The 12,500-nt window shown below is 50.0% G+C and overlaps 1 protein-coding gene across 3 annotated transcripts in view; it reads left to right on the top strand.

Annotated features, from left to right (window-relative positions):
* Positions 1-12,500, top strand: part of LOC125957526 (uncharacterized) — a 48,592-nt gene that overhangs the window by 30,755 nt on the left and 5,337 nt on the right. For all 3 annotated transcript variants that reach the window (XM_049690292.1, XM_049690293.1, XM_049690294.1), the window contains 3 exons: positions 1-224; positions 5,447-5,515; positions 11,950-12,002. The exon at positions 1-224 is cut by the window's left edge and continues 518 nt beyond it. In XM_049690292.1, the coding sequence (XP_049546249.1) occupies positions 1-224; positions 5,447-5,515; positions 11,950-12,002 (346 nt within the window). The remainder of the gene's footprint in view (positions 225-5,446; positions 5,516-11,949; positions 12,003-12,500) is intronic.

The raw sequence follows: 12,500 nt of genomic DNA on the forward strand, positions 1-12,500 counted from the left end.
CTCCCATACCGGTTCATCAGCATCGAACCGATGGGAACCACCAAGACGATGAAGATGATGCCGACGGTGGTGGCGTCGTTGGCGTCGATGAAGACTCCACACCGACCGAGTCGACGGTCGGTGATGAGGGGGGAAACAGCACGGTACCCGCATCGCCGCTGCGCGATGCCTGTGGGAAACTTGTTAGGAACACTTCCGGTTTGATGGATTCCTGTAAGAACACGGTAAGCACCTCCACTCGCCACACGGCACATCATTAAATCCGTTACACTCTTTACCTTCTTTTCGTTTCGGTGGTGGCCAATGACGATGATGCGGAAGAGAAGAGAAAGGAAGCGAGAGAGAGAGAGGAAGAAAGAACTTGCACCCGACATGGACTGGGCGCTTGGGAAAAAGGAACTTTATTCACGCACCCGGAACGGGCATCCCTTTTCCCACCGACACATTCACCATATGTGTGTGTGCATTAAGCATGTAGCTTGACCTCTGGCATCAGACTCGATCGGTGTGCGCAATGCAATGCAATGCAATGTGTTCCAGTATGCCCTAAGACCTTGGTGGTGCGGTGGTCCCGGTTCCTGACTCCCCCCCCAGGCGGCATTATCTGGATCGTCTTCTTGCTATGCGCTGTGTCTCGAGTAATTATGGCGGGCACTCAACCAGAACAACTTACAGCAAAGTGACTGCTGTTGCGACTGCTGCTGTTGCTTCAGAAGGGCTCTGTGTGTTTCGGGAAGCGAACGAATGTATGGTTTGCAGTGCTTGTACTGGCCGCTTGATGTCGATCAAGCCAAAGAGCCAAAGGGAGTACGGTTGAGTGCGCAAAGAACTCCCGTCGTCGTAGGCCTAAGCGTGAACACTGTTGTGTGTTACACTTGCTTGCAAGCAGCAAAACACTGGCTGGCCTGGCCTGGCCTGGCCGCTCTTCGCTCTGTGTGTACCGATGGTTTTACCGAGATTAGAGGGCAACACGACGCGGCGGAGATAGGCACGATTGAACGCCCGAAGCAAGGCGCCGGGCCGAAGAACGGGACTCGGGTATTTATGCCTGCCTGCCTGCCTCCGGTGCCATTTGAACCACAAAATCACAACGTTCTCATCCATGGCGCACCGCGCATCAGAACCCCCGGGCGCGCGCACTGGTGCCTGGAAGACAAAGTACAAAATAATGAAAATGGTTCTACTCTGGATCAGTGCACCAGTTTCCATCCTAACGAATGGGCTATTACACCGCCCCAGCACACACAGCACCAGGGAACCGGGATACCATGCATGGCCCAGACCACCAGCTTCACGCTCCAGCGATGTAGGGGAGTTTGTTCCGTTTGCAAAGAGCAATGACATACATACATTGCGTAAAGATCGTTTTGGTGTTCCGCGAGATTTGCGAAGGTACGACGTGTCCATCCGGGGTACACAATCCAGGGGCGGTACTTTGGAATCGTTTCCGGATCATTGAGGCTCTACACTGATGATGCTGTTCCGTCAGATCGGACCCAAAAGAAAATGGCTCTCTCTACCTCCTCTCCAGATGGTGGCGTTTGCTTACAATACACTTTCAACACTCCGCCATCGCGCGCGCGCGCGTCACACGATACGGCCATAAACGGAGAGAAAGGATGCTGAAAGGTAATCCGATTTATTGTCATTAATTATGCATCTGCACCCACTAATTGCCGGTGTTGCGGGTGCTCTGGTGGTCCCCCGGGCCCCCGGGGTCTCTGTTTTGTGTAAATAAAGTCACAGTTTTCACACACCAGCACAGCACCACCTGCCTGCCCTTCCTCGGTTCCTGGTGGTCAATTGTTATGGCCGCCAAAACGAGGGACCAAGAAAGTGCGCGAATGTCTTTAGCAGTCCATCTGGCCGGCCGCGCCACTTCGCGATTAGGCGACATTTGCAAGTGGTACAGCTGAACCTCTCAGCGACGTCGGCGTCGACGTCTGCCGGCTCGTTGTCACTCATCCGCAACAATTCTCGAGCAAAACTGACGAATGGTGGGGGCCAGTAAACAAATATTGCACCCACGGAATGGAAACCGCGCGCGAAAGCGAACACAAAAAGCGGTGCCATTGTGCTGAAGGTGCTCTCGTTTTGTGCCTGACGATGGCATTTTATACATAATTCATCGTCTCAACCACACGATGTCGATGGAATGGGATGCTGCTGTTGGCAGCAAATGATGTTGCAGAATGTTGCAGGAAAGTGTGTTGGGCCCTGCCTCGAACGAACCGCAACTGCGGCGTCCATCACAGTATTGAAAGACACGATGATTTGAATTGTTGTGTTGTTTCGCGCAAACACCCCAATGCTCCGTGCTACAGTCCCATTGTCATAACTCCTCCGGGGCTCGGGATCTCTTCGCGTTGGTGTAGGGTTTTATGAATTGCTAACGAAGGTATTAGCGCAAGGCAAGGCTGGCGGCAACCAAATGGCAAGAGAGAAAAGAAATATGGATCACGCTTTCTCTCTTGCTAGGGACGGATTAATTGACTTGTTTTATCTCCGTTGCAGCCCCGTTGCAGCGATGCAGCGGTGGTGGTGGTACCGGACAGGACTCGAAGGTGAGAATGGGCACCACAGGTGGCACCACCGGGTCCGGGGATGTGTGGATCGCAACGCAACGGACAGACAAAGATGAAGAAGAACAGTTGTGCAATGGAGCGCGTTGCATTAAATAATGCATTTAACAGGATAATAAATTCTTTCTTTTAATGGTTTTAATGCCAAGGCGTTCTCTGTGGTGTGGCTCTGTGTGGCTTTGCGCGTCGCTTTCCGTTTCGCTGGTCGGAAACGATTTTGTCCAGATGTTTAATGGCGGTGCTGTTTTTGGTGAGATCGTTGGCCACGGTACGTTGCTGCACCGTTCGGAACCATGTTTGGTATGTCTTCCAGCGTAGAAGACTATAATGAATGCGTGAGCCCCATAAAAAGAGATGGAGAGAGAGAGAGCACATGATCATGATGAACGCACATTACATGTTTAATGGACTGTCCTCGCTCATTAAATATTATTACACATTTGTGTGGCTTATTGCGGTTCACGAGTGGTTTTTATTTGCTCAAAAAAAAACCCACCACCACCATCGTGTGTATCGAGTCGGATTTGAGCAGCAAATTGACAAATGATCATAAATCCACACGACGACCGCAGCTCGATTGCGATGATTATGATTGGATAAAAATTGCTCAATCGATACGCACATATGTGTGCACACCACCGGAGTGAGGATCGATTTTCATTTACGCAAATGAGAGCATATGGGCAGCCCATTTGCTCCTCCGATTGGGGTCATTTAGTGCTACTCAAACATGGATGGAGATGCGCGGATGCCGTGTGGCCAGCAGAGATAGGAGGGACAGAGCACATCATACGTAATTTTATAGGCCCTCCATCCAGCCCAATCATCGGTTTCATTATGATTGTTTTTTGCTTTTTTGGGCTCTCTTTCTCTCTCTCTGTTGCTGGTCCTGCGTCGGCAAACCCCGCTCTCTTTGTGCATACACCAACCGCTCGGAGCACATGCCAAAGCATATCACCGGACCGGAGCTACGTATGCAAATGTGCGCGAAGGGAGAGGCGGTTTACGTAAAGAAATAAATATAAAACAGGTTCCACTTGTTTGACTGGCGATTGGTGGCCCTTTAGCTGGCCGCGGGCCACCGGCCTGCCCTAGCTCTGGTGGGTTGGTGCTGCCCCCAGAGCATCGTCATGTTTGTTTGCCATTTTCACTCACAAATCGAGCACAGGTTAGCTGGACCCCCTCCCGTAGGTGCCGGGCAGTGAAAAGAAAGGAATAAATAAACGAAGAGCAAATATAGAACATAACACAAACGTACACACACGCACACACGTACACGCCGGGCTCGTTGCAATCCGCTTAACGTTTGCGAAAAGTTTGCGCCAGACCCACGGACACAGCGAACTGCAGAGGCGTATTTGCTGACGGTGATGATGATGAGGAGAGTATGGAGACGGGAAGGGCTACTCGGTGGTCATCTCCGTTGATGGGGGCTCCGATGATTTATGGCAAACATTGGCAGCCGCGCACCAATGCCCCATTCTTCGATCTGCACACATGCTGGTGGTGTTGGGGTGTGAGGTTGGTTCAAATGTCAGCAGCGAGGGGAGTTTGGCGCAAACATATCAAACGATGCTTTTCGCCAAAATTGACAGCCTCTCATCGCTCATCGCGGTTCGGTATTCGGGGTCAACAGAGAACTCTCTCGCTCTCTCTCTCTTTCTCAGCTTCCGTCGAAGCTAGGAGAAGACGATCCTCCCCAGTGATCGACGAAAGCAACAATCTGCGTCTGCGAAGAGCTGATACCGTTTTTTCTTTCGTGTTCACCCCAAAAGCAACAACCAGTAGCAGCAGCAGCAGCATGTGCTTGTTGTGATGATGGTTCTTTATGCTGTGTTTTTGCGCCGCAGTTCCCAAGAAATGCCGCAAGCAACAGATTTGAAGAAGCATCCATCACACAACGATCACAACCGGCACTCGACACCGTGTGAGTGTTGAGCGTTCGGAAGTAAGCATTAAACGAACGAATTGTAAACATTCATCTTCGGCCGACCGATCGCACCGAACGGATCGCACCAAATGGTTCCAGTTTTGACGACGGAAACGACAAACGACCAAAGTGGCCACAGCCTCGCTGTCTCAATGTCAATGCGCGTGCACGAAGCATAACTCAAAATAACTCGAAAATGCTCGGCCATGCTCTTGGCCTCGCGCCCTCGCGTACGCAACTCTGGAAGCCATTACGCCGCTGGTCCAGTGTTCCTGGGAGTGTGTTTTTGTGTTCTCGCCTCGCCGCCGGAAGAGATGCATCGCAGGTTTTGTCTCTCACCCTATTTCGTGGCCCCGTGGCTGCCGCCGACTTGCGGCTTTAACATGAAACGAACGCGCTGACAGACGAGCGGACCAGAGGAAACTAATCAAACTCGAAGATCAAAGCCGCGCTGGTAGAAGGAGCAGCCATCATCCCCCCTTTTGAGAAAGCGCCAATCCGCGGCGGCCACGGATTACGACGGGGTCTCTTTGGGTCCTCTTTGTTTCGTTGTCCATGCCTTGGGTGCGTTGTTGTGGTGTGGTGTGGAGCATTGAAAGCATAATGAACGTTTACACACTTATCGCCGCAGTTGATGACAAGTGGAATTAATATTTCATTGAACGTCGTCGTCGTCGTCGGCGTCGTCGTTGGTGGCGGCGCATTGGATGAGGTTGTTCGCTGCCGCTTAGTGTGCTGCTCGAAACAACGACAATCGTAATCAACAATTAAGCAGCGCGTTGTGTTCCCGTTTTGTGCTGCTGCCGGCTAATTCCTTGAAGCTCATGCTGGGTGGTAGATGAACAGTTGAGGCTTGTACCAGTACACAGTGCTTTCCCGTTGGCGTGTACCCCAACCGTCTAATGCTTTCTATTTCCCTTCTTATCATCTACAGGAAATGCTAGAAGCTCGCATTGCAGAACTAGAAGAGGCCTTATTAAAGCTACAAGAACGAGTAAACCAAGTAAGTGTCCGTAATGATGATGATGGTGGTGGTGGTAGTAGTTGCTGCTGGTGGCGCGGGGTGTATTTTTAAGCTAATTTCGTTCTAATTTTCACTCAACACGAGACGCATAAGCTCATTCACGGGAACAGCAGGAACAGCAGGAAGGAATACTCCTTCCTAGGTCCCTTCAAATCCTAGCGAAGGTTATGTGACAGTACGTGGCCCTGGCAGGCGGCGTGGCATTGCTGCCTAGTCTTTCCTCTGTTCTGAAACAGTTTTCCCTTTCCGGACGTGAAGGAGAGCGAAACCGTGGGCTTTACTATCAATTCAGTTGAAAGTTTCCGCGTGAAGAAAGATATCGAAAAGCTGCGCTCGGTAGCACGGGGTAGCTCAAGGACTTAAGAGACTGGAAAACGATGAAGGAGAGTCCTCCGCTTACCAGAGACAGCCAGGAGGAAAAACAAAAGAACATCCGGCGGGAGGTTTTTCTTTCCACTGCGTAGAATCGCGATACGGAACGAGAAGTGACAAAATGTCGATTTCGAAATCCGAAGGGATGCAAGGGAGTGTACTACCAACGGCGGCATTTTCGATTCCTTTTTATTTTTTAGTATTATTTTTATTTTTTAGTATTATTAAAAGAAAAAGATGGTTTTGTGCACACAGTTCCCGTTTTATCTGGAGCTTAAATAATGAGGTTTGCTCAATTCATTTCAATTTCACTACCTTGTACTGAATACACAGTAGCACAAGTAGTTACTTCCCAGTGGAAAACTCCCTCAAGATACTGAAAGGATCCCCTTCCAACGTGGTGGAGGGGGTTATGACCGTTCATTGCTACCGAGCTCTCTTCAGCACGACGTCTATAGTTGCTTTTTGGAAAGGACCTGCAAACGTTCTTACATTCCCCACATTGCCCGGCTCCAAACCCCGGATACCCCGGGAATGATGGAATTGGAAAGGAAGAATCCCTTTGTCTTACGCAGTGATCCCCTCTTTCTTTATGTGGAGCATCCCCGGGGTGGGCACGGTAAAGGGGAACTTAAAAGGAAATTCCTGCCATGATTGCCCGGGATGAGCTGTTATTTGAATTACCGATGACAGAGACCAAGAGGCTCGCAAGGGGCCCGGCTTGGGGCCTTTTTTTTTATATAATCTGGCCAATCGAATCGAATCATCTCTCTTTTAGGAGCGCATTTTCCTCACCTGAATGTTCTGGCCACCGGTTCTGGCTAAGGGCGCTACGCGAATGTGGTGAAGCGATGACGATGTCTGCGAAGGTCTGCGATGAAATCACAGTGGCAGTAACGATCTTAAAGGAGCTTTCTTAGCTCTGTAAGCCTTTGGTTGAGCCAGAATCAATTGCTGAGGAGCCCCGAGTACCAGGACCCTTCCGGACATAGAACATTAAGGTTCCGGTTTCTTTCTTTTCTTTGCTTTTCTTTTTTTCGACAGCAAGGTTCACGGTACCTTGGTATGGTGTGACGGCTATGGACACATTTGTTATGGAACTGTTGAAATTGTAATCACCATGATTGGCTCTTTGAACCACTGTGAAGCACACACACACCAAGGGACGACCCCTCTTAGGCCTGCCTGTGTGGTACGAGATTCGTCATCGGACCAACCGGATTGCGTGGGGAACTCCATTTTATCACCAACAGTACAGGGCGGCTCCCCTTCCGAGATGGTCCGACACTGACACTGACGGCTCCCCAAGTTCGTTCATGAATCGTTTCACCCTAACGTAGGAGTAAACCAAACCAAAAACCCGAATGGCAGGCCCTTCATTGATGGTCGGTCGTCCAGCCCCCTTCCCCCGCTCCCGGCAAACAAAACCATCCATCGGAGGCCCACGCTTAATGCTTCCTCCTCCGGACGTGTGGTACACCACCGATACATGTTGTTGCTCCGTCAGTTCGTTCGGTTTTGCTGCTGTTGCTGCTATGCTGGTGGTTGGCCAACGTGCAAGAAGATATCGACAGAGACCGGGGCCCCGGGATTGTTTGCATGCATGCACAACCCCTTATTGACCCTCGTCGCCGTCGTTGCTGTCGACACACACACAGCCACCGGAGTTACACCGGAAACCTGTCCGCCAGCAGCAAGGCTTGCAAAAGGGAATGAAAGAGACAGAGAGAGAGAGACGGAGAGAGAGAGCCCCGGAGTGCAAGAGGTGTCCCTAGGGATCATTTTCAGTGGCATGGAACGCACGTTGGCTTGTTTTTTGTGTGTTCTCCTCCCCCATTGGTGGCCGGGAGAGAGAAAAGGAGAGCGAGAGAGAGAGAGAGAGAGAGAGAGAGAGAGAGAGAGAGAAGAGGAAGAGAGGCCTGATTTTACGGTGTGCGTATGAGAAGATAAAATCTTGCTTTATTACCAGAAATATGATCCGCATTTTATTACAAATCCACCATACCACCGGCATACCGCACATCCCGGTCCGGGTTTCGCCTTTTCCCGGCTGCAAACAGCACGACAGTGTCTGTATGTGCGTGTGTGTGCGTTCACGGGATAGCAGTGTGCGAGGTAGGTGGTGTGGGATTTTCCTTCTCAGTTTTTTCCTCGAGGGACACCGAGGAGAGTGAAAGGATCTGCGTTCGCTTCTAATTTTGACGAACCACGAACGATCTGACTGCGTGCCGTGGGACTCCCCCCTCTTAAGGGGTGTTTAATGTTTACCAAGTAATTGATTTTGCATAAGTAAGAGAACTGAGTGGAAAACGATTTTCCGATTTATGCGCGAATCGTCGCTCCCCAAAAGAAAAAGCCCGAGACGGAAACAGCAGGCCTTCGTTGGGTCGAGGAGGTGGACTGACAGGCGCCAAGACAGACCGGCCTCGAGAATGGGACTCGAGCTGGCGTTTGGTTCTGCTATCTGGTTCTGCGACCGTCAGCCACGGCAATCGCGTGCGTTGTTAGAAGCGTGGCTGACGATGACTAAGACACAGTCGGTTGGTTGGTTGGTTGGGACCCGGAAGAAGCACACTTACACACACACACACACACACATCTAAAGGGACGGTCCTGCTAATGAAACTCGTCAATGAGCTTTCGTTTGGATGGCGCCAAATGGAGCGGACAGCGACTTCGGTTCAATTTGCTCGTTCTCTCTCGCGTGCGTACGCAAACGCATGACCCCCGGTCCCGTTGGAGTTCACATTGGAGGGAAGATGCCCACCATCGTCGTCGTCGTCGTCGACGGTCGATCGGTTAGGCCTCGGGACACTTGCTCGGGAGTGTACGCGTCCCCCGGAGCCACAGCGGCGGTTGTAATCAACAAAGTAAACTGTGTACGAGCAATCGGACCCCCGGGGGGATCCACCCAGGGTACCCCCAAACTCCCGCGAGACCATCGTGTGAATAGAGCCACAAACCATTCGCCCCTAGCGGTCGGTTTTGCTCTTCCACAAAGCCAACCGGAAAGCGAGCGAATGGAGGGATGAGATGCGAGCCTTCGAAAATGGAATACATTCAATAACACTCAGGCCCTGGTGCCCGCGTGTTTTTCCTTGTTTTTTTTTTTTCGTCTGCTTCCCACCCCTAGTGGTGGAAACCAAGAAAAAGCTCCAAATAAACAACCGTGGGTTTCTCGCCCAGAATGCGAGGGTCGCCCGGTTCTAACTGCTAGCTGACTTCTAGTTTCCCGTTCCCCACCCGGAAATGGAGCGTTGGACTGCAATTTCGGGAGCACCGAGCACTGGAAGCCACCCCAAAACTGGAACTTCAACTCTCCAACACTCTAGCAGTTATCATGGACCCGTCGGTCGGTTTGATGTGTGCAGCACAGACGGATCGCGCGGCGCCAGGGCGCCAGAGCTACTACACCAAGGGAACATGCTGGGAATGCTGGGGCAAAAATGAATAATTTATGACGAGGAATTATTTTGATTTCTAACCACACCCTACGGTTAGAGCTTCGGCGAGTGCTCGCCGGTTCCACTATTTCGGTCTATGGTCACTATGGTGACAGTGCGGTTCTGCCACGTCATCTGGAGTTGCTTAGTAGGCGGTTTATCACATATTCTGATTTCTGGTAACCCGGAACATTCTTCGCTGACGAACTGACGTGACTCAGTTTTGGTTGTTCCGATTTGTGCAAATTGTGCTTTAACACTTATGTTGATGTTATGTCCATTAGCTCGGGGGTTTTCCACTGGGGTTTGTTGTTTTGAAACATTCCAGCCCAACATTATTAACATGCTATTTACGTCCACTGTCATTGGTATGTCACTGTAGCCGTGCGTGGTAGAAACCTTCAATTTCCTGTGGCTTTTCCGTGACCAAAACACACATTAGGCTCTTCCTATGGTAATTGAATTGTGGGCTATTGGACCATTTTTCGTGTGGTCGCTCGGGGAAAAAGGGGAGTCATATGTTTTATTGCTTTTGCGTTTGGTGTTTTTCATGCCACTCCATTGTGGTTTTCAAAGCCCAACCAGTTCGTTGCCATTGGTTGTGGGATTTTCCCATTTGATTGGTTCTATTACTCATCGCGCCATCGCAACGACTCGTTGGAAAATGTATACCGGGAGCGCAAATCTGCAGTATGCTGACAAGGCATGCGTTCGTCCCGAGCGTAACGTCCACATTTTCCTCCATTTTTTTTTTTGTATAAATACATTTACGCATTCTTCATAATACACGCGTTCATTTAATGGGCGCGCTAATGGGACACAGCTCCGGGTACAAAGCCGTGCCTGGCACCGGAGGAACACGTGCGTAACCATTTTCAATCGGTACAGCAAAAGCAAAAGAAAGGCCCTAATGGCGTAACCGATCGAAGGAAATCTAAAAACCGGGACCACCACCATCATCATCATCATCAGCGTCGTTGTCGTCGTCGTCGTCCTCTCGTCATCATCGCTCTCGAGGGAGCCAATCGGGGCCTATGACGGATCAAAACGAGCGGTTGACGAGCGAACCCCGGTCCGCTTGTCAACCGATACGAGGCTGCCTCAAATCGGTTCGTAACATGAGTGACGTGTTTTGTTGCGAAATGCGAAAGGAGCGGAACCCCTTTTTCTTTTTCGGTTGCAAAACGACTCCCTTGTGCATCGCGAGAGAGAGAGAGAGAGAGAGGGTTGCTGCTGCCGTAAACTGTCCTTCATCTTTTTGTAATCAATAAGCAAGGGGGAAGCCCTTTGGTGATGGAAAATATAATTATAATTGGACAGTTAACCAATCATTGAGCTCTCGCCACTCCCTGCATGGACGCAAATCGTCAAAAAAGCGGAACCAAAAACCGGAGCATCTCCTTGGTGCACTGCCGAGCGGGAGGCTTCTGCAAACAAGTTCTTTGTTTTCCTCGAAGCGAACGAAACTTCCGATGAGCCCAGGTCTAGACTTGGGTCTTGTTCGTTTCACTAAACCTTAAATTTATCGAAGAATGAAACGAAACGTTCGACGAGGTTTTGTTGCTCCGCTCTGCCGCTTCTCCACCAACGCCCAAAAGCACAACTTCCGAAATGAGGGCGACAAAGGATATGCTCCTCCCCGGGCCACAAGGGCAGCGCGCAATGGTATGAGCGTGGAAATGGGGAATAAAACGTAGGAAGTTCTAGTGCACCCTTGACTTATTGGGTTTCGTAGTGTTGGTGGTGGAACCATAAGTATGGTGGCGTCATTGCAGTGGTGGTGGTACTGATGGTGGTGGGGTTGGCCTGCGCAAAGATGACTTCCGAATTCTGGCCCCTGTGTCTTTGTGATGAAGTTTTCCGGTCTTTGTGGAGTGAATTTAAATTTCGCGTCCTCGCGTCGTTGGGGCCTTTCTCTTCTCCCTTTTTACTACCGCTAACCGCTGCTTGGCTGCGTCCGGAAAAATCGGGGAAAATGGAAGCAGATTGAATGTACTATTGCTGTGGCAGAATGATGACACTGATGATGATGATGATGATGATGATGATGGGTCGGATGTCGGGTGACAGAATGGGTTTTCCCTGCTTCCTAGCGCTCTTAGCTATGATACCGTGTGACACTTTGTTTGTCTTTTAATTGAATTTAAAGTTTTGCACCTTCGCCAAGGGGACAGTGCTTGGTGCTATTCTTAATTTACTTAAACTGTGAGTGCCGCCACAATTGTAAGCCGGCATACAAATTTATCGTGAAGCATTCGTATTTTATCCAATGCTACGGTGCTACTGATACAGACCATTCTTATTTGAAATTGATGCTTAAAAAAAGAACATGATGTTGATGCAATTTTAACAAAATCGCAGAAAGTTGACAGCTGCTAGTGAGTGTAAGGCACCAGTTACAACAAGGGTCAGCATTCTGCATGTCCATAGAACGGATGCTTCTCTAATAATATCAAGCAAGATATCACCGTTAATTATAAATTTGTAACACGCAGGAGCTTCTACTAAGTTTTCGTCAATTTTCTTTCTTCTATCTTTTAAAATGATGCAAGATAATTTCGATACTAATTATTTGTTTCCTTACCTTTTCCCTTTCAGAGTCAATGCAGTTCTCCGACCCTAGAGAAGGAAATTAAGGATCACTTGGAAGTGTAAGTATCGCTCGAGTTCCACACCGTCCAAGGCCGTCATCTTAGCCCTAATGATACGAAGCTCAATGGATCAATGGATCAGCGAGCTTCCGAGGGATCATTGAGCAGATGCAAGAAATGGTTTTCCCTTCCCGCGTGCGCTGACGCAGCACTGTTATGCACACATTATTTGCTGCTTTGTGCAAATAGGAGAAGTTTTGTGTGTTTTCTTTTCTTTCGCTTTTTTTTTTAAACAAACAATCGCACCCCTCTATTTGTTTTCGAAAACAAACGGCACCAGGCTAGGCCGGTGTGCGAGGGAAGACGGCAGCGTTGGACTGGGTTGGATATGCAGGTTAAGCCCCGTGGTACGTGTTGCTATTCCGCTTCACTCGCCTGCTGGCTACCGACCGATGACTTCAACATCTCTTCAGCGGCGACGGCAGCGGCAGCAACAAGCCGAATACGTCCGCAATATTTACCTTGTGCTGGGCCATGCTCTTTGTTCTACGTAAGGCT

The sequence above is a fragment of the Anopheles darlingi genome, chromosome 3, assembly GCF_943734745.1.
Source record: "Anopheles darlingi chromosome 3, idAnoDarlMG_H_01, whole genome shotgun sequence".
NCBI lineage: Eukaryota > Metazoa > Arthropoda > Insecta > Diptera > Culicidae > Anopheles > Anopheles darlingi.